Source organism: Macaca thibetana, chromosome 2 (assembly GCF_024542745.1).
Source record: "Macaca thibetana thibetana isolate TM-01 chromosome 2, ASM2454274v1, whole genome shotgun sequence".
In the NCBI taxonomy this organism is placed as follows: Eukaryota; Metazoa; Chordata; class Mammalia; order Primates; family Cercopithecidae; genus Macaca; species Macaca thibetana.
The window spans coordinates 109,361,651-109,388,723 of NC_065579.1; the positions used below are offsets into that span (position 1 = coordinate 109,361,651).

The window sequence follows — 27,073 nt, forward strand, 5'->3', positions numbered from 1 at the left end:
TTGGGCTCTCAGAAACAGATCAGTTCACAGATGTAGGAAACAAAAAATAAAACATGAGGCAAAAACTTGCCAGAAAACACGTGGACTTAACAATCTCATATTAAGCAGATGAAATGTCCATCTTTTCTACAGGGCAGGGTCATTCATTTTTGAAGTAATTTTAGGTGAGTCCCTTTGGCTCATTCATTATAGTGATTTATTTTCTGCTTCTATTCTGAAGTCAGAAAGATTTGGGTTCAAATTCTGGTGCCCGCATAGTTCCCCCCAGCTTCCAGATGGGAAACCTCTATCATCTGTTTTCCAGCCCAGCCACTCCAAAACCTCCATGCGCTCAACTGTAGAACAGAGGGACAATGACAGTATCTGTCTGTGAGGATTCCACGTGCTCTTTGGATGTTCTACAAACTCAGCAGCGTTGGGAATGTTCTGGGTGGTTGAGATGACACCAGGTCTGGCTTACCTGTCTTCCAGCAATAAAGGAGGAAACTTTTCACAGGGATTTGAAGCCTAATGTTTTTGAAGGTGACATGGAGTCTGCAAGGCTTAGAAGGAACCTGAGAACCAGGCCGGTTGATGAAATGGATCTGGGACCTCTGGTGGAGGGATCTTAGCTCTTTAGTGGATGGACTGTTGAGCAGGGGTCATTCTCCAGTCTTGGAAAAACTGTATGGAGACTCAGCTCCCGGGGAGGAAACCAGGATATGGATTAATGCATGTATTTAATGTACATACCCGTTGCTGTGTGTATGTATGGGTGACATTTATTGAATATTTACTATGTGCCTGGCACTGTGCTAGGCTCATGACATACATTAGCTCAGTTAAGGCACAAACCTATAAGATGTGCATCACTCCTGTTCCCATTGTGCAGATGAGAAAACTGACTCTGAAGGCATGCTGCATGTACATGAAACAGGCAGGACTCCGACCTAAGTTTGTTTGAAATTTTCCAATCTGGGAAGGCAGCAGACACAGATAGTAACTAAGAAACTGCTAAAGTGGTGGGGCCTGGTTATGTTACCAGGGGGTCCTCGCTCACAGAGCTCCCAAGATGGTGGCGAGCCGCTTCCAAGGTGGTGGCAAGCCTTGTGTTCTCTGATCTGGGGTTCTTGGCCTCACAGATTCCAAGGAATGGAATCTGGGGCCATGCGGTGAGTGTTACAGCTCTGCTAGAAGCCGTGCGTCATGGAAGAGAACCATGGAACCCAGCGACTAGTGTTCAGCTCGATTAGGACGAACCCAGGCACTTAGCCATGCAGGAACAATGGCGAGCCTCTAGCCCGATCAGGAGTGGCAATGGGCGCCTCACTGGGTCAGGAGCACAGCGGACACCCTGCTGGTTCTAGAGAGATGGAAGGCAGCGGCAGGTCTGCGACGGAGGCAAACAGTAGTGATGGACTGCAAGCGAAAGTTCAGCTTGAGCTGTAACAAACATGGACCAGAAGAGTGCAGTTGCAAGATTTAATAGAGTGAAATAGAGTGAAAACAGAGCTCCCATACCAAGGGAGGGGACCCAAAGGGGGTTGCCATTGCCGGTTCGAATGCCTGGGTTTGTATCCCGATCCTTGTCCCTCTCACTGTGCTCTCAGGCAATAGATGATTGGCTATTTCTTTACCTCCTGTTTTTGCCTAATTAGCATTTTAGTGAACTCTCTGATTGGTCGGGTGTGAGCTAAGTTGCAAGCCCCGTGTTTAAAGGTGGATGCGGTCACCTTCTCAGCTAGGCTTAGGGATTCTTAGTTGGCCTAGGAAATCCAGCTAGTCCTGTCTGTCAGTAACACTATGGCTTATTACCTATGGAGGTGAGACTCGTGAAATTCCCCACCCTCAGTACAGAGAGCACTGGGCCAAGATCATGGGACACAACTGAAGCTCTTAAGCGTGGTGGTCAGATGGCCTATGCTATGCATAGAGAAAAAGTACCAGTCATTCCAACGGGGCCTCAGAAGTCCTCATTCTCTCAAAGCCACTTCTTGCAATACTTGGACGTCCACAATCCTTTCTCTTTTAAAGGCTTTTGTCCGTGCTAAAAGTCCACTTACCCAGGAGCTGGGAAGAAGGTGAGGATTAAGCCGTTGTGCTGGTTGTTTCCCCCCGACCATGAACACTTGGGGCAGCCCCGGGCTTCTGCCCCTACCAGCTTGACAGGCTGTGGGAATCACTGGGAGTGGGTGAGGGGGGTGCACTGGAACTCAGTGCCCACAACCCTAGGTTCTCTTCCAGGATCCGCCCCAAGCAGACCTGAGGAAAGGCCTGGGACTTGGAGTCTGAGCAGCCTCTTGAGGTCATCCCCTTTTGCTAAGTGCTCCATTGTTTATGTTCTTGTGTCATGAACAAGCAGAGGCCACAGATTTCAGCCCACAGATTTCAGGAGTGCCATCAATGTGGTTTTATTTGAATTCAACCTAATTTCCATCAGAAGTCTTCATTATCCTAGTAGGCAAGAACTTTCCATGAATTCAGTGTCTCTCTGCCTATTCCCAGGGTTTACCTGAGGCTGAAGAGAGAGGGGATTATTTAAGCATGTCATCATGCAGGCATTTCCTGAGTCACCCAGTCCCATCTGGTCTTCTATCATCAGTCCAGGCACAGGTCAGTGCTATGGCCTCCTCATTCCAAGGGAAGGTCACCTTGGAGTCAGTCAGCAGCTCCCTGGGCCTCACTCTGAAGAGCCTGCGGGAGCAGGGAACCCTTCCCCACTGAGCTGTCTGTCTGTGGCCTCTGGGAGGCTGTCTCCTTTCTGGCAGTAGCAGGGCTTAGAGTAGGGATGCTCTTGGATTCTTCCCAGCAGTAGGAGAGAAAGGACTGTGTAGAGCAGAATACTCCTGTCTGCTCTGGGAGTTTCCAGAGTTAGACCCAAGGTAGGAAGGCAGATGCCTGCCCAGACATCATGGTGCACATATTTCTCTTGGGGTCTACCAGCTGCTCGGCTTCCCTTTGATTCTCTCCCCTTTCCAGTCCAAATCATCTTTCCTGGGCAGCTTATTCAGGGGGCTGGAGGTAGGGTGTGGAGAAGACAGGGTACAGATAGGACAAACTGGCCCAGGCAGTTCCCCTGTTTTTCTTCCTACCCTGAGATTCCCCAGGCCTCAGCTTTTGAGAGTCAAAAATCCAGAATCTGCTTCTTAGTTCTCTGGATTCCTGTGTGTCCTCCCTTCCCTGAGGCCTTAAGCATGGAATGCTTTAGCTGAGGGAATGGAGAAAAGCCAGGGGGTGCCAGGAATCTCCGGGAAGAAGTACAACTGGATTTCAGACTTATTTCTCAGAGAGCATGAGAGGCACTGATTAACCTCCTTGTGTCTGGACCACGGTGCATTTGCTCATTCATTTACTCATCTAGCTTTTATTGAATGCTTTCTGGGCACCAGCTATGCTTAGGGAATATGAGAGGTGAAGAGAAAACTTCCCCTTTACCTTCTGAAGTTTTGCTGAAAATCAGCTGACAAAAGACAGATTAGTAGGAGAAAAGACATACAAAATATATTCAAACGTATGTAACGTGGGGAATTGCAGGAGAGTGATTACCCAATAACCCAGTGTGGTACAGAAGCTTACATATTGAATATACATTTTTCATGGGGACAGGGGAGAAGGGGACCCACACTGGAGGAGACGAGTGGACATTAGGGAAGGTGAGGGGCAGAGCTGCACAGGAACAAAGGTTGTCTTATTATGCAGATGATGTCCCCCAGGTAATCTCTTGGAGCTGCTCTCAGAAGAATAGCTGAAAAGTCTGTCTGGGCTGGTGATGACTCCCACTCTCTTCTCTGGTCATTGTTCTTTCCTGGTTATTTGATGAGATTTCTAGGGCAGGAGTTTAAGACAATTACATTTCTTTTGGAGAAAAAAAAAAAAAAAAAAAAAAAAAAAGCTCTCTTGGTCAGATGAGGATATTCCAAAGAGAGTCCCTCCCTGCACTTAGGATAAGAGGGGGAACAAGACTAAGCTAGAGGAACCTTGATTCTGAGGCAGCTTCTAAGGTCTTTCAGCATGTCAAAGCTCCAGTCTTTGGGATATCATTCTTTGAGTCCCAACAGAATGTTGGTGGAATGGAGAAATGTGCCAATTCAGGGACACTGAGATCAGATAGCCTGGCTGTCCCCTGAGGCCTCTGTCTACTGAGGGGGCTCTTTTGGGTGTTGGCCCTGCTGAGAAGGAGTTGGACTTGGCCTGCCAAATCAGACAGGAAAGTGCCAGCGCCACCTCACAGCCCACCTTCAGGAGACCTGACCAGCTCAACCCACTCACAAAACCAGGTGAGAGTCAAGGAGCAGTCACGTAACAACAGAAGATGGCTTTTCCAGCCTCACCATCTGCCTGATGAAGGGACAAAATTGGTATTCTTCACTCCAGGGCTGACTCCCACATATTCTAAGGTCCTGAGATTCCAGGAAATTAGAGGGAAAAAGTGTTTGATTACTCCAGAGTGCCGTCTGCCCCTCCTTAATGTTTCCCTGTCTCCTCCCTCCCCTCGCTACTCATAATCACCTCATGTGCAGCTCTTCTGAGAGGATCTGCATTGGGCCAGGTCTGCTACAGCTGGTCACATCTGCCACCCAGGTGTTTGACTTTGAAGTGGGTATCTCCCTGGCCAGAGGGAACCAGGCCCAGTGGCTTGCCTTGCCAGGCTGTGTTACTGCATGAGCAGACTCATAAGTGCATGGTCTTCCCTTGGCTCTTACTGGTGTAGCCATCCTTTCCATGTTCAATGAGTTGGAGATTCCAGGAAAAGAAAGTGATGGTCTTATTGACCCATCACCAAGGGGACAGTTTTGCTGTGGCGGGCTACCCCCAGAATAATCACCAGTTTTTGTTTTAACCTTCCTGTCTTTGTCTTTTAAAGGCCAGGAAGTTCAGCTTCCTAACTTGCATGGACCACATGGTCTTAACGTTCTCAGCTTCTTCAAACTCATTACCAACCTAGAATTTTGTGCACAGCCAAAAATGCTTTCTCCACCCTCCCTCTTCAACTGGTCTTAGGCTATCATAAATTCCTGCTCATCCTACAGACCTTGTCTCTTTAGTGGAGAGTTCTTTAACTCTACCTCCAGTTTAGGTAATTAGTTCTCAGAGTAATCTTAAGGTAATAGTCTAATCACGTAAGCAAATCAGTCATCATTACCTAGGGGAAGACAGAACCAATTTGAATATTTAGATGCATTAATTGGTGCAAATATTCTAGAGTGTTTAGGTAGTAAATGACTTACCCTGATACCTCCAGTTTGCATTTTATCTGACAGAAAAGAACACCGGGAGCACACTACATCTTACAGTTATGGAAACCTCTTTGCCTTTGCTGTATAGGTTGAAAACAGGGGTGAAAGTAACTTCTTAGTAGGAGACTTGAGGCCCATAACTTTTTTCTATGACCCTTGCTCTTCTCCAATATCAAGTTTGCAGGGTGTTATTAGGATTAGCAATAAAGTTTTTTAAGCTTCTAGCAGATACCTGGCACATACTAGAGGGCTTCATAAATGGGATTAATTATTATTATTACTACTGCTATTATTACTATGTGATATTCCTGTGAATCAAGTTATAAAATAATTTTCTATTTTTTTTTTTTTAGAGACAGGGTTTCTATCCCCCAGGCTGGAATTCAGTGGCACAATCATAGCTCAATGCAGCCTCAAACTCCTGGGCTCAGGTGTTCTTCCTACGGAACTTAGACTGTAGGTGTATGCCACTGCACCCAGCTAATTTTAAAAAATTTTTTGTAGAGATGTGGTCTCACTCTGTTGCTCAGGCTGGTCTTGAACTCCTAACTTCAAGCAATCCTCCCATCTCAGCCTCCTAAAGTGCTGGGATTATAGGTGTGAACTACCACACCCAACCATAAAAAGATTTTCATCATGGAATAAGTCTTAGGTAATTTGGAGACATATCTGGTGAGCAGAGAAGTATGCTTCATTAAATAATTTATTTGGAAGCAAAATCATGTTCAAATTTATCAAACTAATATGACAGAGCCTTGAGATCTGGTGTGTGTGTTAGGAAGGGCTGGTGGGGAAGTGCTGTATCTGGCCAGATTCAGATGCAACTCATGGGTCTTTGGCAAACTCAGGGGTTCCAGGCTTCACCCAGTCAGGAGGGGTTAGAAACAAGATCATACTTCTCCATCCCTGGCACCCATTGCTCCATGCAAGTCCATCTGTCATCTCTCACCTGGTAAGATGAGCACTCTTGACCCCTATGCAGTCCCCCAGACACAAACCATGCATCCCAGCAACTTCCCCTGTAGATTTTCCCAAAGCACAAATCTGTTTGTGTCTCACATCCTTCCCTCCCCTGCTGAGAACCTTTTCATTGCTCTCTCTTGCTCTTGGGACAGAGTCCAAGCCACATGGATGGCAGAGGTAGATCTCTGGAGAGAGCAAACTCCCTGAGAATAATTGATATCTCCATCCACATCGCATTCAACCACCCCGTGTGTTTCACAAGCTCCCTGCGCTGGGAGCTTCTCCAGGTACAGGGAATACAGCAGTAAACAAAGAGCCTCAACCTCTAGTTGGATGGGGATGAAACACAATAAATAAATAATATAAAATGTCACTTAATGTCAAATATTGATAAATGCCATGAAGAAGCAGGTTTAACTGCTGACAAGAAAACCAGCAGAATATTCCATGTATCGGATGGGTGTGGTGGCTCCAACCTATAATCCCAGCTGCTCAGGAGGCTGAGGCAGGAGGACTGCCTGAGCCCAGGAGTTGGAGACTGCAGTGAGCGGTGATTGTGCCGCTGCATTCCAGCCTGGGTGACAGAGCAAGACCCTACCTCTATTTTTTTAAAGAATATTTTTTGCTCAAAGTCAGTTCATTCCCTACAGCAGTAAGGGAGAATACAACCTTGATAGTCATAGAAGTGTCTCAGAAAGGGGGAGCCAGGTGGATATTTACAGCATTTTAGAGTCTGACTGGGCAGGTCTTCCAATGTGGGGATCTGGTTGGGATTGGGACCTCTCCCGAGTAAAGCAATAGTTACTATCTTTCTGGGCAAGGATTTTCTAGAACTAATAGCAAAGTCATGAAAGTCATGTTGATGGAGGTGGCTTTGGTCCCCAGTCCTAACAGTTAAGCTGCAGGATGCAAACTGTCTCAATTCTCTTAGGGCTAAGTATGCAACAGAGATCAGCCCAGGTCATTGCCTGGGGATGTTCTGTATGAGCCCCAGCCTGGAGCTGCCAGATTTAGTAAACCAAAAATATTTTATCTGCCTGGCATGGTGGCTCACACTTGTAATCTCAGCACTTTGGGAGGCCAAGGTGGGAGGATTGCTTGAACCGAGGAGTTAGAGACCTGCCTAGGTAACAACATGGCAAAACCCTGTCTCTACAAAAAACACAAAAATTAATGAGGCATGGTGGACATGCCTGTAGTCCTAGCTACTCAGGAGACTATGGTGGGATAATCGCCTGAGCCTGGGAGGTCGAGGCTGCAGTGAGCCATGATCACGCCACTGCACGCCAGCCTGGGCAACAGAGCAAGATCTTGCATCAACAAAAAAAAAAAAACCCTTTATCTGGCAATCCTATTAGAGTGCTGTCAGTTTTTCAAATGAACTGTCTATATATTGAGTCTTGTGTTTCACAAGGTACTAGTTGGGCCAAGCTGAGCTCTGCAGTTCCCTGGAGACTGTGACACAGGGTGGTGTTCAGTTCACCACAGTTCCCTCTCAGCTCTGGAGGGAATTTGAGTTTGGGAGCTCCACAGGGCACTCAGGTCCCTCGAGGGAGCTGGGTGTGCTTGGACAAGTTCTTCCCCATCTCCGTGCCCTGTAACATGAACCTGACAATCAGAGGGTTTGCAGGCATCCCTCCAGCTCTGTGGACTGCCCACGTGGAGATTTTAGTGCTATTTTATATTAAATACAGTCATAAACATCTAACTCAGAGATGTTTGGCAACTGTATGTGGCTGTTCTATTATTGGTTTGGAAATGTTTAGAAACTTGACCCCCAATTTTGTTATGGTCTCTTTGGTAACTGTTATTAGGTGGTGACCTAATAAGAAATTATTAACTAGGGAGCTATAACTTGGAAGCTTATAATTTTTTAAAGGACATTGATTTGTGCAGCCCTGATTAAAATACAATGAAGCCTGAGGCTTAAATGTTTTGTTCTGAAAGGTTGAAAGGGTGGGAATTGACTCTAAAAATGTATTGGCTTGAAAATTTTATTGAAATAATATTATTTGAAGAGCTTTGTGAGCATAAAATGATCTGACAAAAACTATTTGATGCTAGCTCCGGCAGCCTGGGAAAGCTGAGGGAATATAGGTTTCTTCAGATGAAGTCTGGAAAAATGCTTCCAGATTACCTCAGGGGTGAAAAGAAAATTATTATTCCATTCCACAACCCTGCTAATTCTTTTCAACATCAATCCAGTCAAGTAATTAGAACCCAAATGGAGGAAACATTTATAATTGTCATTTACTCTACTTACCGAAGGTGGCTGTTTTGAGAAGCTCTGACAGGACAGAAAAAAAAAGTGATTATGAAAGAAATGTATGGCCAAATGGATCAGGCCTTCCTACACACATTCCCAGAAGCAAGTCACAGGCAGCAGGTAGGGATGGTTACAGATTAAAATAGGCTTCCTCAGCAAAGAAAATCTTCTGCTATAGCCTTGTCCATGGAGTGATAATGTGAGCTATTTCTCCTCCCTCTCTGTCACCACAGACATATATCATGGAGCTCTTTGTTATTTAAAAGCATGTATAAGAAAGATTACCAGCCCCCCATACTACAGGGAATACTTCAGAAGTGAAACATGCAATCTTTTAGGGGTTACATTTAAAATACCTCCTCCCCTTTTATCATTATATTTCTTCACTTAGACTAGGCTAAAATATGAGATGTTTCTGCTGCTGTGAGAATTTTTTTTTTCTAATTTCTGAAATAATACCATAGCTTGGAGATTAATGTTCAGGCTTTACCAAGATTATAACAAATGCATATTGCTTTGATCTAAATATTTCTCCAAAGGTTGTTGCTGATCATTCTCCCTTGCCTATAATATTCTAAGAAAGCTTTTGAATTTGCCAGCCTGATCCCGAGGGGGACAAGAGTGCAGCTGCCTTCCCTTCCTTCCCCCTCATCTTCCCGAGGATACTCTGTTCTTAGTTTTGCCCAAATTAGTCCCAGGATTTCAGTTGTCTTTTTTGTCCAACATTCCATCATGCAATTCATTAACATCTTCACATGAAATATTTAACAGATGAGTTATGTCCTAATTCACATTGCAGTTTTAAATTGTTATTCATGTGGTAAGTCATTTATCTTGGACACCAATAGACCTTTGGAGTGGGCTCACATTTGATGTAAAGAAGGTTGGAGTTATTTTCCTTGATGCTCCAGAACAGTGGCCTTATTCCAAACCCTGGGTTAGTAGTGAAATATTCCCAAAAAATGACATTCAGATTCATTGTTAGTTCTACTCGCAATTAACTGTTTTGAAAACAAACAGAAGAAAACATTTAAACAAACGTGGCTTGGGTAATGGCTATTACAGTTGACCGTTAATTAAGACAAGTTGGAATCCAAACGTGCCAGGCCTTGTTACTATCACTGCTAGCAATCTTTGCCATGGTGCACAAAGAAATAAAAATTCAGAGACTGTCAAAGTGGGGGTGAGACTGGGTAAGAGGTATTAACCAAGCTGTGTAAAAATACCCAGTGCCCTGATTAAGAAATATAACCACCTAGAAGGTTGATGATCTAGATGAGCATTTATTTGTATAATTTGGGTTTTGGGAAAAGTCACTTGACTCCTAAGAGATGAAATACATGGGAAATCCTTAGCAGGTATTTTATTTATTATTAACTTATTGTAGTTGTATTTCCTCTAATGAAGCTACAATTTTCTACTATATTCCTACCCATGGAATCTGTTGGAAGAAAATATCCTGTTTGTAGAACAAGGCAATGCAAGGCAGCTCTTGAATCTGTTTCTCTGCCTGGACATCACAATGAAATAATTGTCCACATTTGCAATTGTCCAGCAGTAGCCAGGTCATTGAGAAGTTTTGTGGGCAGGTGGTCTGACTGATGTGCACAGGAAGCCGATGGCACCAGTATCATGGACAGCAGTCTTCTTGAGTTCTGTACCCTGACCTTTCTAACCTTGTCCTGAGTATGCATGAATGATCACAATTCCAGAAGGGGTGAGTGACAGGGCATCTTCTTCTGTTTTCATTTGCTTTTAACAGAGTGGTAGAAACAGGGTAACTTGTAAAGAAAAGGAATTCACTTCTTAAAGCCTCTTCTCAGAGGCTGAGAAGTCCAAGTTCAAGGGGCCCCCCGTGGTGAGGGCCTTGCTGGTGGGGGCTCTGCAGAGTCCCAGAGAGGCACAGGGCATCGCATGGTGAGGGGACTGAGTGTGCTCACTCAGGTCTCTCTCCCTCTTCCTGTAAAGCCACCAGTCCCACTCTCATAATAACTCATTAATCCATTAACCCATTAATCTATTAATAGATTAATCCTTTCATGAGGGCAGAGTCCTCAGGACCCAATCACCTCTTAAAGGTGCCACCTCTTAATACTGCTGCATTAGGGGTCAAATTTCAACATGAGTTTCAGAGAGGACCAACATTCAAACCATAGCACAGGTTTTGAATGGTGGAGCACACCTTTCCTTAATCCTGAAGGAAAAAGATTCATTCTCTAAGAGCCTGCTTGGCTGATAGCATGACTTTGTAATGCATTTACTCACTGATATAACACTAAGGAACATTCCTAGTAGTGGACAGTTTGCCTTCATCATAGGTGAATTTTCTGCTCACTCTCAACATAATTGGCATGAAAGATATATTAGCCATGAAACACAAGAATAAAGAATAAAAGCTCTAGGAGCAAATCACAACATGAATGATGACAACGCTATCAACTAGTTAGAGTGTTTTAATATCCATGATTTTATTTACTCTCATTGATTTTTGTCCCACAAAAATTCTGTTCAGAAGCTAGAGCTGGTACAACTCTATTGGTGGAGACAGAGAAGTAAAGTGACATACCCAAGGGGACACAGCAGTGGTCTCAAAAATGGGATTTGCAATCAATTCTCCCAGCAAAACAATTCCTGATTGGAGTTCACTGATGGTGGCAGGATTGTTTTTCTGCCTTTTGGATGAGCTCTCTGTATGTATGTGAATATATTGTATGGACTGGAGGGCTGGACAAATGGAAATAGGGGTGTTTGGGTGAGCTGGTGTGCCAGGTATAGTGAGCACTATTTTACAAACCGGATCTGTGCCCCTCCAGTATGTTGCAAGTTGAGGCCAACCCCAGGGAAAATTATTTCTAAATGAATACAATATGAAAAAAGTTGTTTTATTTCTAATTTTATATGTAACATTGTTATTTCGTGAGTTTCAGATTACACTTGAATGCATGTCTATTAACATGATATGAGATGCATGCATGATTTCATCTTGAATGCATTAAACATAATAGCACTGCAAATGTAATTTGTAGTCTCAAGTTTTATAAAGCAAAATAAATAAATCTTGAGGGTGGTGGTTGCATTGATTTCTTTAGGGTTCATTCAAACTCATTACCAACTTCCCCTTGCAAGTCCAGGTTGTCTCATGCTGGCAGTCCTGTTTGCTCTAAACCCCCTATACCTAAGTCATCTCATTTCTTCTACCTCTGGGGAGTGGTAGTATGGACAGGTTTGTGGAGAACTGTACCTTCCATCCTTAAGGAGTGCTAGGGTCCAGTTCTTTTCTATGGTTCCTTCTAGGATCACTGGTCATCTTCCAATAGAAGTCTCTGCAATGATGGAAATGTTCTAGATCTGCATGGTCCAGTACCGTAGCCTCTAGCCCCCTGTTGCTGTTGAGCACTTGACATCTAACTAGTGTAACTAAGGAACTGAATTATGACTATTATTTAATTTTAGTTAATTTTTATTTAAATAGCCACATGTAACTAACGGCCACCAATTTGGACAGCACAGGATCAGAGCATTCTAGCCTGTCCCTAGATTCAAATATGCTGATCACTGGCATTCTGCAAATCAAATGGTCTATGTGTTTTGGAGCTTGGATGATGCCCTGCGTTCATTTCTGTCAGCTCTGGGGATGCTGAAGTGTGAATCTCTCTTCGGTGATTTGACTGCTCTCCCCAGGCCTCTACCCCTGGCAGTTGTGTCTCTCACATCTTTTTCTCAATACACCTATCACCCAGCATATACTGGGTTTCTGATAAACATGGGAGAAAGGACTGGAAGAACGGAGGGTAAAAGTAGATAGGAAGGAAGTTAAACAGTTGGGAAAAGAGGAAGTCTGGAAGGAAGATACTTTATTGAAGTTTCGATATCTGTGGTCAAGCCTTCTTAGAGTATTGAGAGGAGTTATGAGAACAGTCACATGGATAGTTCAAAAGAGACGTCAGTGCTTCAGATGCCTGAATATTTCATATGAAAAGATTCTGGGCTCTTGGAGATGACAATTCTTATAACAATAATTTTGCTGTTTTGTTGATTTCCAAAGACCTTCCCAGCATCTTGGGGTCACTGTCCTAGGAGGCTTACCCCATACTGGCACACTGGGAAGGATCCTATGGGATAATATTTTCTGGATTGGTTGTGTTCCTGGGTGGTGCGTAAGATATCAACAGATGCAGTTGTGTAAAGGGACTTTGTCTCTATCTATGTGATGAAGATTCCCAGCAGGGAGGGAGCCCTGGGGCATCTGTAATCAAATTGAAGGAGCACTGTGACCTCCAGGGAAATATGTTGATGATTTTCTGGACTGTCTAAAACATTACAAACCCCAGGAATGGTGATTTTATTTTCTGTAACTCTCCTTGGGACTTGAGTTTCACAAAAGCATTTGCTGTCTTTGTTTTCCTTATTAAATTAGCAAGGATGACTTAAATCAATATACTGTTACGGCTTGAAATGTTGCTGAAAGAACAAAATAGATGGGCTTGACAAATGTCTCAGGTTCCATTTAGGTTATGTGGGAGCTGAAGGCAGAGAGTGGGATTCGCTGAAGTAGTCGTGTTTTCTCTGATAAAGGTCGAAAAAGAAAAATGTGGACCAAAACAAAGGAAAATAGTGAAAGAAAGCTACACTTCTGTTTGTGGCAGGTGATACTTGGTTTTCTAAATACAGCTGGCCATAGGATTCCCTTAAGTATTTTTGTTGATTTGCTTGTTTGTTGGGGGAGAGGGGTAGTCTTATTTTTTTGTTGCCTTGTTTTTTGCACTTTAAATCATTTTCACACTTAAGAAATAATTAGCTCAATCCCATTACTCTCGATCTCTTACACTCATTCTCCCGTTTCCCATTTTACAGACCCTTTCCCTAGCACTTCCTCTGCAAGCTTTCAGAGTGGACTTTCTAAAAATATAAACCTGGTCCTGCCACTTCGATACTAAAGACCTTCAATGGCACCAACAGCAGATGTCAGAATACTTTTTCTGTAAAGGACCAATAGTAAATAACTGAGGTTTTGTGGGCCATGCAGTCTCAGTTAAAACTACTCAGCTCTGCCATTGGAGTCATAGACAGTATGCAAACCAATTAGTGTGACTGTGCTGCAAGAAAACTTTATTTACAAAGAGGGGCTGGATTTGCCCATTGGACCAATCTCTGGCCTACAAGATACTCTTGAAGCTTTGGCCTGACATTCAAGACCTTTTGCCATTTGACCTCAGCCTGAGCAACTGGGTCCCCGTTCCCATTCTTCTCAAGCCTCCAAACAAATGATGGTCTTTAAAAAGGTTCTCTCCCTTTCCCTCCCTTCCTGTTTCCTCCATTTGGATTGCCATCTTCCCACTGTTCTGTGAGTGGGCTCTCCATGCCTCACCTTACACAAAGCTCTCACCAGTGCCCCCAGGCCAAGTCAGCCCCATTCTTTGCATGCTCCAGTTCTTTATGCTTCTAGCGTAGCTTTTACAATGGATCTACTCCTCAGCTAGACGTGGAGGGAGCTTAGTACCCAGTGTAGAGCTTAGTACCCACTGAACAAATGGTCGTGAAGTTGATCCATCAATGAAATTGTGAGTCTCTTAATCATAGGAGAGTATGTTAACTTATGGGTAAAAGAAAACACTGCAAACCCCAGATATGCCACAGGAAGCCAGGGGCCAGTGTTACTGGAAAGGGGATGAGGTCAGCCAGCAGGAGCACAGCTAGGTCAAAACTAGCAGAACAGTTGCACCCAGGACTATCCAGGAGCCCTTGGGCAACAACTTCATGGCACAGGAAGGGGTGTGAGTGAGGAGGGAGGGAAGCAGTGTCTAGTTCAGGGCATCAGGACCAGGACGAGGATGCAGCCCGCTGGAGAGGGATCAGAGAGAAGCAGCCTGCATGATTAATGAGATGGAGGGACTGACTCATGAGGAAAGATGGAAGCGCCCCAAGGAGCTGGGGTAGAGGACCGACAGGGGCAGATGAGAGCAGGCTGCAAGTATGTGAGATGGATAAACACCCAGAGGGGAGCAGCTGGCTTCATCAGGGAGGTGAAGATGAGGGCTCAACCAGAGAACGGGGGTGGGGGTCTCCGAAAGGGCATCGGGAGACTCATGGAAGCTCAAGAGATGACAGGTGGGCCCGGGACAGCTCTGGGCTGTTGGAGGGAGAAGCACCATGGAAAGGCTACCCTGGAGTGACTCTTCCATGCAGTCCTGATGCTCTACCCTGTAAGGCCTTGCAGCTTGCCCTTGGCTCTGAGACGTGGCCTTAGCCTTACTCTCTGCCTGACAGCCTGGCGGGGGCTGGCCGGGGGAGCACTGTGGGAGGGGAGCTGTAAAGAAGCACACAGAGGAGGACACATGAACTCATTTCCCACCCTCCTCTTAGATACCAGTTATTGGTTGTCACAACAATTTCGAGGCCTCTCCTCTGAAGTCAGTTTTCAGCCAGCCCCTGCCTGTTTTTGGTGAAACCGGAGATACTTGTTCCAAGCCCAGCACTCACCCCCGCCTGCCAGTGCATCTGATCAGAATGCAGCCCGGACCCTGTTTCGCATCCTGCACCCTGGCCTGTCAAGCATTTGGAAGATGAGATTTATTTGAAATGCAGTCAACCGCCATCGGACTGAAGATCAGCTTCCTTCAGGCATTCTCTGAAACGTCCTCCAATGCCGGGAAGAACAGCTTGTGTTGTGTAGTCTGGCCAAGCGGCCTACATCACAGTAGATCCCCAACAGCTGATTTACTAAAGCCATCCTCCACCTTGGCTGTGCATGAGAATCATCTGGGACACTTATAAAACGTACCCAAGCTAGCCACATGGCTCACACCTGTAATCCCAGCACTTTGGGAGTTTGAGGCAGGCAGGTCACTTGAGCCCAGGAGTTAGAGATCAGCCTGGCCAACATGGTGAAACTTCATCTCTACAAAAAATACAAAAATTAGCCAGGTGTGGTGGTGCACACCTGTAATCCCAGCTACTCGGGAGGCTGAGTCATGAGAATCACTTGAATCCAGGAAGCAGAGGTTCATCTTATTTTTCTCCATGAAAACGGAGAAAAATTTTCTCAGCAGTGAGCTGAGATCACATCACTGCACTCTAGCCTGGACAACAGAGTGAGACTGTCTCAAACAAACAAACAAACAATTCACACAGCTGTTACTCTTCTATATTTCTCTCTAACTGCTGACTATAATACCACTTGAAAGTTTTTTTAAAAAGCAAGCATATACTAATGGGTCATCTGTGTAGTCAGCATCTTGCTGGGGGCAGGGGTCCAGCAGGGAGCAAGAACAGGTCCTCATTCTTGGGGAAGTTGTGGTCCAGAGAATGAAGGACACTAATGGCAGAGCAGAATGATCCTGGGGCACCGACATGGTGCATTTCAGAGGCTTTTCACATTCTGCACATTGCAGCCATGCACTGCTCTAGTCTTTATCCTAGAGTCTGAAATTCCAAGTCCAAACACAGATGGCAAATCTTTCCCAAGGTACACACCCAGTTAACCTTTACTCTCAAGGCTTGCTTCAACAATTTCTTTAGGAAGTAGAAATGCCCTTGATAGTTATCAGGGTAACAACAGCCCAAGACCTTTATGAATCTCCAAGTTCCTGAAGCCAGCACAACAATGATTACCCAAATGGGAGGTCCAATATAGTGGCACGCAAAATTTTAAGAGTATTTAAGTGATTTTTTTCCTTACAATTGTGTATTTCTTTTGATGGGTGTTCCAGTGTTATTTAGGTTGAATTACTGTAGATCTTTAAGCAAAAGGAAGAAATGTGGAAGAATAGATAAGAGTATTGGTAGTATGCAGATATGGCAAAAATTGGGAGGTTGTGTGCAGCGGACTAAAGTTTGCAAAACTGCGCTGGGGTAAATGACGTGCTCCAGGGAATTCAGTATTTCCTGTAGTCTCATTCTGCCGAACGCCTCTCAAGTTTTCCTACCATCTGAGGAGCATTTTGCCCTTTTACCATTTTACCTCCTGAGATGGTTTAAAGTCTTTCAAGTGGTTTGGGCTTCATGAAGAAAAATAAGATGAACTTCCTCATGTTATAGTTTTGAGGTTCCACTAAACTTCACTTCCCTAAGTTCCAAGTCACATTCTTAACCTCTTCTCTTTTTTGGCTGTTTCTGTCACTAGAACTAGCATTCGGGGTTGCTTTAGGAAGCTTTTCACAGACAAAAAAAAATTACATAATTTTACCAGAGTTCCATGGGAGAGAAGAACCTTGAGATGTGGACTCTAGGAGGCCAGTTAAACTAAGTCACGTTATAGTAAAGTGACTCACTTCTGAATACCAGCCTCATGACAAGTGCTTTTCAAATGTTACGTCTCAAAAATACATGCAGAGTACACATTTTAGACATGCAAGTTCAAACAGTAATAGCTGATACAGGAACTGACGCGATAGTGATCTTTTGAATTTTTTTTCTTTCCTCTTCTCAGTTTGTGTTGGGGTGGGGATGGGGCAGGGGTGCAAGTATATGAATTTTAGAAACGCCAAAGTAGCATGTCTCCATAGAGCCATCTACACTGTGCTGGTTGTTTTGTGTCGAGAGTTCTATGAGTGCAGGTAAACTTGAGAATTCTTTACCTGAGAGATAAAATGTTTTAGTTGTATGCTTCACTGTACATTTGATTTTATATGCTTTTATCAGCTTCTTGCCATGATGGATAATTTTCAACGATAATCTTAAATAATTGTGTAAAGGGATCACTAATGCCTTGTTTTATTTATAACTTGTCCCAGCTGTAGGCATTCAGATGAAACTTGAATTTTTCCAAAGGAAGTTCTGGACTGCCAGCAGACAGGTAAGTTATAATCGGCATCTTGAAGCATTAGCGACACTGTTATTATACAGGTGTTCACATTTGGGTACCTGGAGCCTAAAAGTGCCAGATTTCCGATGAATGTTTGTAAAATGAACTGTCGGCTGCTCAGATTACCTTTCATTTCACTGCAAAGTAAAGGGCTGTCAGCATGTTAGACACCACATGCTGAGCAGAGCAGGGAATTTGCTCCTAGGAACAGTTTTAATTGTGGGATCAAGATAGTGACCTTCCAAAGGAGTTTTTCTTTTAAGTATTGGGGCCTTTTGTGTGATTTTCATACTGACTTTCCCCTAATCGCATGGTCATGCCTGGTTACTTGTGAATCTCATTATCAAAATTGTGAAACCCTTTACATAACTAGTTTCTCCAAAACATATATCTGACTTCTTTGTTCACAGGGTCTACCTTGGAGAACCTGGGAACATTTTTTTCTTTTTGCTGTGCTCTCTGTGCTAAGTCATCTCGGTGGTATTTGTTGTAATTTGGTAGAAAGGGCCACTGATAAGTTGCTTCCATCTGCCCAAGAATAAATGTTAGAATCGTTTATCATCCCTTAAATTAAAATACTTTAGGAAACTATAAACTAAGCAGACAGACAGGGGTTTTTTAAAGTCATTGAGAATTAATGAATTTTAAATTAAATAATTATATAATTATATTTGTAGTTACCAAAAGATTTGAGATCTTAAAAAGATGTCATTACTATTTAATGACAACATAAAGTAGATAAAAAAGAGCCAACTCCCCCCTCAATTTTTTTTTTTTTTTTTTTTTTTTTTTTTTGAGACAGTCTTGCTCTGTTGCCCAGGCTGGAGTACACTGGTGCGATCTCAGCTCACTGCACCCTCCACCTCCCTGGTTCAAGTGATTCTCCTGCCTCAGCCTCCTGATAGCTGGGATTACAGGCGCCTGCCACCACACTAGGGTAGTTTTTGTATGTTTTAGGAGAGACGGAGTTTCACCATGTTGGCCAGGCTGGTCTCAAACCCCTGACCTCAAGTGATCTGCCCTCCTTAACCTCCCAAAGTGCAGGGATTACAGGTGTGAGCGCCTGCCCCCCCACCAACTGTTTCATCCATCTTTTATTTTACGTTACTCTTTGGAATTGATATTGATTCCAGAGATGGTAGACAAGACACATCATGGAGCATTCCTTTTCAATGAAATTGGGTATTTGAATTCTAGCCCATGACTTGGATAGCTTGTCCTTAAGTAGCTCAGTGGCAGCCACAGCAGACACTGGGATGCCCAAGGAACATAGTAACACATTTCCCTCTGCTTTTTGCCTTCACAGTGTGCCTCCCTGGATGGCAAATGCTCCATCAGCTGCGATGATGAGGTAAGATGGCCTCCTGGTCCTGTTTCTACCCCTGTGGAGAGAAGGTGACAGATGGTGCTTTATGACCGAGGGAATGCCCTTATAAACGGGGCCAGGTTGACACATTGCACTGGGCCAATCTAAAAAAAAAATAATCATTTGCTTTATTTGCTTTGTTTCTTTTTTGTTGTCATTCCCTACCTCCCAGCAGTTTATGACAGCTGGAAATGTGCTTTAAATGTCTCATGGACGGCACTACTGGAATTTTGACATTTTGTGGGAAATAATACTAACTCCTACTGTTTGAAGCTCACATTACAATTCTCAAACCTTTTTCTACATGCCTTAATCTCTTTCCATCCTTGTAACAACCCGTGAAATAGGTAGGACTTGTTGACCCATCTTGCAGATAAGAAAAACTGAGGATCAGAGAAATTAAGTGACTCAGCTAACTTCATGTAATAAGCAAACAAAAAATCTAGGAGTTAAAAACTTTGAAACTCAGAATTTTTCTTTGTAGCATACTGCTTCTCTCCTACAACTCTTTTCTCCTCTTTTCTTTTCTCTCTTTCTTTCTCTTCTCCTGTCCTCTCTGTCTCTCTCTTTGTCTCCTCTTCTCCTCTCCTCTCCTCTCCTCCACACCCCTCTCCTCCCCTCCCCTCACCTTCCCTCCCCTCCTTTCCTCTCCCCTCCCTTCCTCTTCCCTCCCTTCTTCTCCCCTCCCCTCTTCTCTCCTCTCTTCTTTCTCTCTCTGTCTTTTGGGAGGAGGGATTTTAAATCCTACACATGCACAATGGAAGAAGCAACTGTGCCACTACCCAAAGTGCTTCCATCTGCCTTGTGTTTTTGTACCATACCATCCCATACCCTCTGCCCCATGGAGCAGGCAGAAGCATGGTGGCCTTTTCACTTTCACTTCTCCCGAGGTAGCCTTTCTCTCTGCATCAGCGAAACAGCAGTCGATATGTAAACCAGACCTTATAAATAGTCACATATTTATATTCCTTCTGGTTATCACGAGGACTTAAGAAATCCTAACCAAACAATTTCAACCCAGAAAACGTAGATTAGGAAGTAGATTTCAAAAAAGTGGACAAAGGAAAAACAAGTAAGGAAATATAAAAGGAAGTCCAGGATGAAGTTAAAACAAAATGCTAGGTCCCAGAAGATCTGGCTGCTGGTTAGAAAATAATAATTGTTGTATGAGTCACAGTATCAAAAAAAAAAAAAAAAAAAAAAGGCCAGTCAGCAAAGTTTTCTGCAGAAGCCCAAGTTTTTGCGATCATCAGATCAAAACTAATTTCCCCTTAGGAAAGAACACCCTGTGAAGTTGTATGGTCCACACCCTTTTCAGCAAGTTCAGGGATAATTTTCGTGGGATAGTCAAGTGGGCCTCAAGCCTCTCCCATGTCTTTGAGACATTTATTGTCTTACTGGAATGCTCAGCTCAAGAACACCACAACTCAATAGTAATAGTGATTGATCAGTGTCTTGAGGCCCTATGTTAAGCTCTTCACTTGCACAGTGGGTATAATTATGAATTCCAATTTTACAGTAAGAGGAGAGAGGATGGTTAGTTGGTTAGTTGGCTGATTGTACAGATGGTTGGATGAGTGGCTGATGGCTAGGGCAGTAGCTTGGATGGTTGGTTGGCTCATTGGTTGGTTGGTTAGGTAGTTGGTTGATTGATTGGATAGATAGTTGGATAGTTGGTTAAACAATTTTATAACTAAAGCCAGAGACAGTAATCTTCCCAGAACCCACACTGCCTCAGTGCATCCTCATATAAAAACAAGTAGAAATGGATTTCCACTTAGAGTTGGAAGTATCTAATATATGTTCATTATTCACTGACTGCTTTCACAGATGGTCTAACATGGTGGTTAAAGGCAAAACTATTTATACTGACTAGCTCGAGTTGTGAGTCTGACAGTAATAAAATAAGTGACCTTGGGCAAGTTTCCAAATCTTTCCATGCCTCAGTTTTCTCAACTATACAATGGGAATAGGAATATCCACCTCACAGAGTAATGGTGAAGAATGAAGAGATAAGATACGAACAATGCATGGTATGGCTCCTGGAAATGATAAGCATTCAATGAATGTTGGTTATAAATTTAAAAAAAAAAAAACCTCTGAAGATGTTTTCTTCCAGGATGTTTGGTTTCAGGTTGCTGGATTTGAAACCTCAGACAGCAATGGTGTATACACTTTGGGCAAGTGACAATTTCCCCTGAGCATAGTGAGCACGGGCTGTGACCTCTTGCTCACTACTAACGATATTCTTTTTAGCTACTGTTGGGATAAACCCCAATTCAAATGTCATTTAAAGGTCCACATGCTTTGAAAATTAAGCCTTGAAGTTGCCCTGATTTCTGAACTTGATCTGATGCTCAAATGTCCTGAGTTTGTACTTTGAAGCTATCATCCATTGTCCTGTTTGACTGTTAAATTTTGGCTCCAGGCAACCAATTGATACTGTTTTAAATAGAAAAGTTAGCCCTGCCTTCTCACCAAGGCCCCTTTCCATTGTTTCAGCAGGCTCTTGCCATGTGTTATTCTCTTTTTTGTAACTTTTAATTAGGCATATGAGACCATATTCCTCCTCTCCCCCAACTGCCCTCAAATGATCAGGTCCCCATTAAAAACAGCTGTGGGGGCTCATTAAGTTCAGTGCTTCTGGCTTCTCCATTGCACTTATGACCTGCCCAACTCCCTCAGGCTTATCAGACAGGCTTAGCCTTAGATCCACTCCAGCCCCTTTGTCTCCCCCATCAATGTGCTCTCTGGGCCTTGGCAGGAGTGCCCTGGCTGGTAGGTGGAGCCAGTGTGCCAGATGCTCTGCCATCTTGTAGAGGTGCATCTTTGGTTGGTCCAGTCAGAACCTGAGCCATGTGACTTGGAGGGCCTGGCTATGGGGCTGACTTTTAAGGAGCTCCATTTCACCCAGGGTGAATGTTAACTTCCGAGCCATTGAGGCAACAGTTTACACACTCACTCCTTCCTTCAAGACATCTTTACCAAGCCCTTCTTAGGCACCTGGTGCCTGGCTGAGCACTGGGCAGGCAACCGGAAGCAAAGTCAGAGCTTACTGGTTAGCAGGAGAGATAAACTTATATGATCATCAACTGTGATAAGTCCTGCAGAGTAAACCGACATGCGGTAGTCAGAGAAGGCTTCTCTGAGGGGGTAACATTTAAGTCAACTAAAGAAGGAGATGACATTGAAGACAATTCCTGAAGCCTGAGAAGAGCTTTGCAAGCAGAGAACACCACTGTAGAGGCACCAAAGTGGCAAAGGGTCATTGTGGTCAAGGAAAACACAGTTAGCATTCAGGACAGAAGGGAGGAACAAGGGCCATGTTCACCTCTGATCTCAGTCTGACCTGTAGGTGCTAGTGTTTCCTCACTGCGTTCAGTCTCTTCTTCCACTCACCTGTGCAACACTTCTCATCGCCTGATGAGAGTACCAGGAGTTGGCAAAGACGGTGGAAGGTGAGAAGGTGTCTCCTACTGAGGCATTGGAAGAGGTGTGAGGGCAGTGAGAGGATCGAAAACTTCATGATCAAAATCAGCTCTACCCTTTCTTGTTCCAAAGGAATAGAGGCTAATAACCCCTATTAAAAAATCTCTAAGACTTTTTGAGGCCTTGTAGGCATTTCCTCTGGCGTCAGAAAGACCGGCTTGAATTATGTGACAGGAGGACGAGAAGGGCTGCCTCCAGGCAGCCAGGCGCCTGCCTGCATGTTGGACCGCTGGTCGCCTGCCTGCATGTTGGACCTCCCAGCTGAGCCAGAGGGTGGGTTTGAGGATCATTTGAATAGCGACGGAGGACAGGGGGGCACAGGTGGCCCCTACCAAGCACATCTTTCCCAAGTAATCCCTCTGCAATACATTTTTTCAAAAGACAGTGTTTTTGATATGATCGTTAGTTAATGAAAAGATAGAGCAAATGATGTGAAATAAGTGTCAAGCATATTCCACAATGGAAATATTAGGGATTGGATCCTGAGACCTGGAGAAAAGTAGCAAGGAGCGGCACCTTCCTGTGCCTGAGGTAGAGAGATTCAGGCCCCACTCGCAGATGCAAGAACCTAGTGTGTGTGTGTGTTTCTCTCACCCTCTCTCGCCACAAATGAAGACAACAGGCAGGACAATACCAGGTTTCTAAGTGAGTTGTTTCACCAATCAAAACAAACAAAAGGCATCCTTCCAAACAAAAGGCAAAAATCAACAAAGATCAGCCGGTGGCCAGGACCTCCTGCTATAAACTATGTAACAACTTTCCTTTCTGAAAAACTGTGAAGTTGTAGCATTAGGATACTTGTAAAAATGAGACATCGTAGGTGACCAATAAACATTTGCTGAGCAGATGGAAGCCTGTGTTCTTGGAGGACTTACTATGCACTAGGTACTATGCTTTGTACTTCACATGCACCCTCCCATTTAATCTTCTCAGCAACATTATGAAATAGTTGTTGCTATCTCCATCTTTCAGATCAGAAAACAGATTCCGAGTGTTAGAAAGACTTTGTTCGAGGTCACACCGATAGCAAATGTCATAGTCTCTGATTCTCAAACTGCTGTCTTAGCCGTTAGGCTAGTACCCCTTCCAGGTACACAAGGTTAGTACTGCCATTTGTCACTCCCAGGCACCCTACCCTTCCAATCTGTGACTGCCCAATTGCCATGGCCTGGGTTTAGGCTTTAACTTCAGGTATCTATCTGATCCACCTCTGTGACTAAGAATCAGACTTCTCTGAGTAATATTGAGCCATCCGAATAGTTGCAGGAAGATGCCTTTTTGAAAACATCAGCTTCCCTCTGTGCTCTCCACCCCACCCTTTAGTGCTGCATTTTTAAAACAGCCTCATCCCCACATGTTTTGCCAAAGGTATATTACATGTGTCTGTTCGAGCTCCTAATTTCTCCAAGCTCTTCAGCTTCTTAGTGCACCCTTGGGGCAGGGTGACAGAGAGACGCCTTCTAAGATGTTGGGCTTAATTTGGGAGAAAAGGGTAGCACAGTGAGGGAAAGCTGAGAAAATAGTTCCCCTGTTTCCTTTTATTGGACAGGCCATATGGAGAAGGCAGTTGAATATTATTTATTGTAAAGTGACATGGAATAAACAATTGATCAGACTGGATTCTAGCTAATTCTGTCCTGATTTATCCATAAACGCAGCACTCTGACTCCCTAACTCCAATGGGCTTACTCCACTCCACTCTACTTCTCAATAATAATTTAATCCAAGTGGTCATTGACAGGGAGGTCTGTTTAGAAAGTCATCTTGTCACTCAATTTGCCTTTTAATGTTTACAGTTAGACAAAGTAACAGCAGTGTCTATAAAGAAAATGTGGCTCACACCTGTAATCCCAGCATTTTGGGAGGTCAAGGCAGGTGGATCACTTGAGGTCAGGAGTTTGAGAGCAGCCTGGCCAACATGGTGAAATCCCATCTTTACTAAAAATACAAAAATTAGCCGGGCATTGGGGTGTACCCCTGTAGTCTCAGCTACTGAGGAGGCTGAGGCAGGAGAATCTCTTGAACTTGGGAGGCAGAGGTTGCAGTGAGCTGAGATCACGCCATTGCCCTCCAGCCTGGGTGACAGAGCGAGACTCGATCTCAAAAAAAAAAAAAAAAAAATGCAGTGGCACCTTTCAGATTCAGTGACCAAGGTCTACATCGATGACACAGCACCCTGCCTTGGACTTGTAATTTTCTTCAGTGATTTGTAAATCCCAATGTCGACAGTACCTGTTTCTTACTTGATATGGTGTACAAGTCTTTTTATACTCAGTGTGACCTTGAAATTCCAAGTTAACCATAAACAAGTATGGTAAGGCATCTTCTCTGCTGCCAAATTTCTGTCCTGGAATCTTAATATAAGAGGGAAAAGTTGACTTAAATAGTGTTAAATAGAAGCATGGTACAAGAAATAAATACCAACTGGTACTCAGTGTAGAAGAAATAAATGCTGTTCCCCAGCCCATGCACCCGAAATGTGGCTACTTTGCTGGGGAATTTGTGAGGCCCAGTCCAAGCACAGTGGCTCACGCCTGTAATCCCAGCACTTTTGGAGGCCAAGGCAGGAGGATCACTTGAGGCCAAGAGTTCAAGACCAGCCTGGGCAACATGGTGAAACCCTGTCTCTATTTTAAAAATACACAAAAAATAGCTGGGTGTGGCAGCATATGCCTGTAATCCCAGCTACTCAGGAGGCTGAGGCAGGAGAATCACTGGGAGGCAGAGGTTGCAGTGAGCTAAGATCACGCCATTGCACTCCAGCCTGGGCAACAGAGTGAGACTCGGTCTCAAAAAAAAAAGAAAAAGAAAAAATAAGTGGCCCCCTTTGGTGGAAATGGAAGCTTGGGCTTGTTGTCCTTCAGGAGCCCTGGCCAGTTCTCCACCTTGTTCCTCTTCTCATCATTGTCTGCCACGATGTAGAGCAATCTTACCAAAATGAGTGGTTCGTTAAGTGTATTTTTAGACTCTAGCCTATAATGGACTTATTTTTTTCTTCCATAGATTATTCCATAGCAAGTTGCAGATATGGATAGAAAAATCCCCCTAAGCTATGTCTTGGTTCAGATATTAGCTTAAGAATTGCTATGCCCAGGGAGTCTAGGAACCTATAATTGGGGTTGATACTACTTGACCAAACTGACCCAGACGTCAGTCACTTTTATTGTTTTTACTTGCTTTCACCCACAATAATAACACCCCAGACACTTGGTACATTGATCTTTCTGCCATTTGTTGTGGTTTCCTTTGGTAGCAGGTATCAGCCAAAATCTGTCTTAGATATCCATAGAGTTTAGATATAGATATAGATATAGATACACACACACACACATTATATAAAGGGATTGGTTTCAAACAAGGAAAGCCTTCCTTGAGCAGGCAGCATCCCTAGACCCTAACTGTGTCCTGCTGTCTTTTAGAAAGTAAGGGTGGGGGTCAGCCAGTAGAAGGAGTGTGGGCTTTGGAGTCCCATAGCAATGGACTCAAGTCTCACTTGTGTATGTGTGACCTTGGAGAAGACAACACCTCTGGGGCTCAGTTTTCTCTTCTTTCCAAGAGAAAAATCCCCTGCTTGACACTGTGAAGTAAGGTTTGCATGAGTTGATGTCCTCCTGTAGCTGCCATCCTCCTATTCTTCTTCTTACATTCTTATTGTTACTATTATTAGTGACAGTCATGTTTTATGAAAAACCTCTTTGTGTGATAGTTTTCATCTGGTATTCTCCCAAGGTGGCCACTCCCCTATTTTTGCAGCTTGGTTTTCCAAGTTCTGAGTTAAAACAGTGTTTGCCCCTGCTCCAGAGCTCTCAGCTCTGTTGCTTCCACACCAGAAGTAGGAGTGGGAGGAAGCAGGGTAGACGCCTGAGAAGTGAGTCTTCTGATCTCCATTCTACTGCTGCTGGCTGTTATGAGGAGCATTATAAGGAGGGCCTCGTTTTAAGAAGAAAGGTCAGATTTCTTTACAGGTGACATTGTTTACTTACCACAGGTCAGGAACCCTGTACAGGGACTGTGTAGACAAGGTATAAGGCTAGTTTTTTTCAAGTGGCTTTTCTTGACTCTCTAAGTCAAGTTTGATTCCTTGGTAAACACACCATTCCAGTCAAAGCCTTGGTAAAATAACCAGTTTCTCCAATTGTATTCTATTAGAAAAGAAAACAGATTCTTACTGCACTTATGCAAATAACTATATTGCCATAAGTTAAGATACTCTCAAATAGTTTCCAAATTCTGGTGAAACCAGGTAGAGAGAAACAAATATACTCTAAATTTTTTTTGCAGAAGTATAGTTTACTCAATTGTTAAAAGCTGTAAATAACTCAAAAGAAAATTTCCTTGGCCCTGGAAAACAAAAAGGATCAGCAATGTTTTAAGCAAAAAAGTGAAAGAAAAAATATTACTTCCGTTTTTGATTAGTTCAGTTCATGCAGTTGACTCCTGTACTGCTTGAACAGAACTCCTGTTCTGTCATGCACATTTCAGCTCTCTGTGAGAGTCCTGAAAGTTTCTTCCTCTAATGTCACAATCTCCAACGTTATCAGAAACCTGCATTCAATAGCACCTGTCAGAGTTCTATAGTTGATTATAAACCATCTTTTGAAGAAGATTAAAACAAGACAACAATTGTCTGTGGATGATAAAAAGTCTTAGGACAGCCACTATTAAAGTCACAGTTGATAAGGAAATTTGGTTACTTCTGTGGCATCCAAATTTTACATAACAATTATAACTATTAACAACATACCCTAAGCTATGTTAGAATTATAGGAGCTTCTTATAATTTTGGAACACATACCAATAACACAACTATACAAATATATCCCAAAGAAAGCCAAACACTATTTCACATTTGATAATGCTTCCTGTTATGATTTTTATACCAAATAAGCCAAGTTTTACCTTTGCATTAGTGTACTATTAATGTTAAATCCAATTCTTAATAAAACCTTATAGACAAATGTATTCAATCT

The 27,073-nt window shown here is 43.6% G+C and overlaps 1 protein-coding gene across 4 annotated transcripts in view; it reads left to right on the forward strand.

The window, feature by feature from the left end:
- Positions 1-27,073, forward strand: part of CACNA2D3 (calcium voltage-gated channel auxiliary subunit alpha2delta 3) — a 938,743-nt gene that overhangs the window by 823,408 nt on the left and 88,262 nt on the right. For all 4 annotated transcript variants that reach the window (XM_050781062.1, XM_050781063.1, XM_050781066.1 and 1 more), the window contains 2 exons: positions 17,178-17,239; positions 18,555-18,599. In XM_050781062.1, the coding sequence (XP_050637019.1) occupies positions 17,178-17,239; positions 18,555-18,599 (107 nt within the window). The remainder of the gene's footprint in view (positions 1-17,177; positions 17,240-18,554; positions 18,600-27,073) is intronic.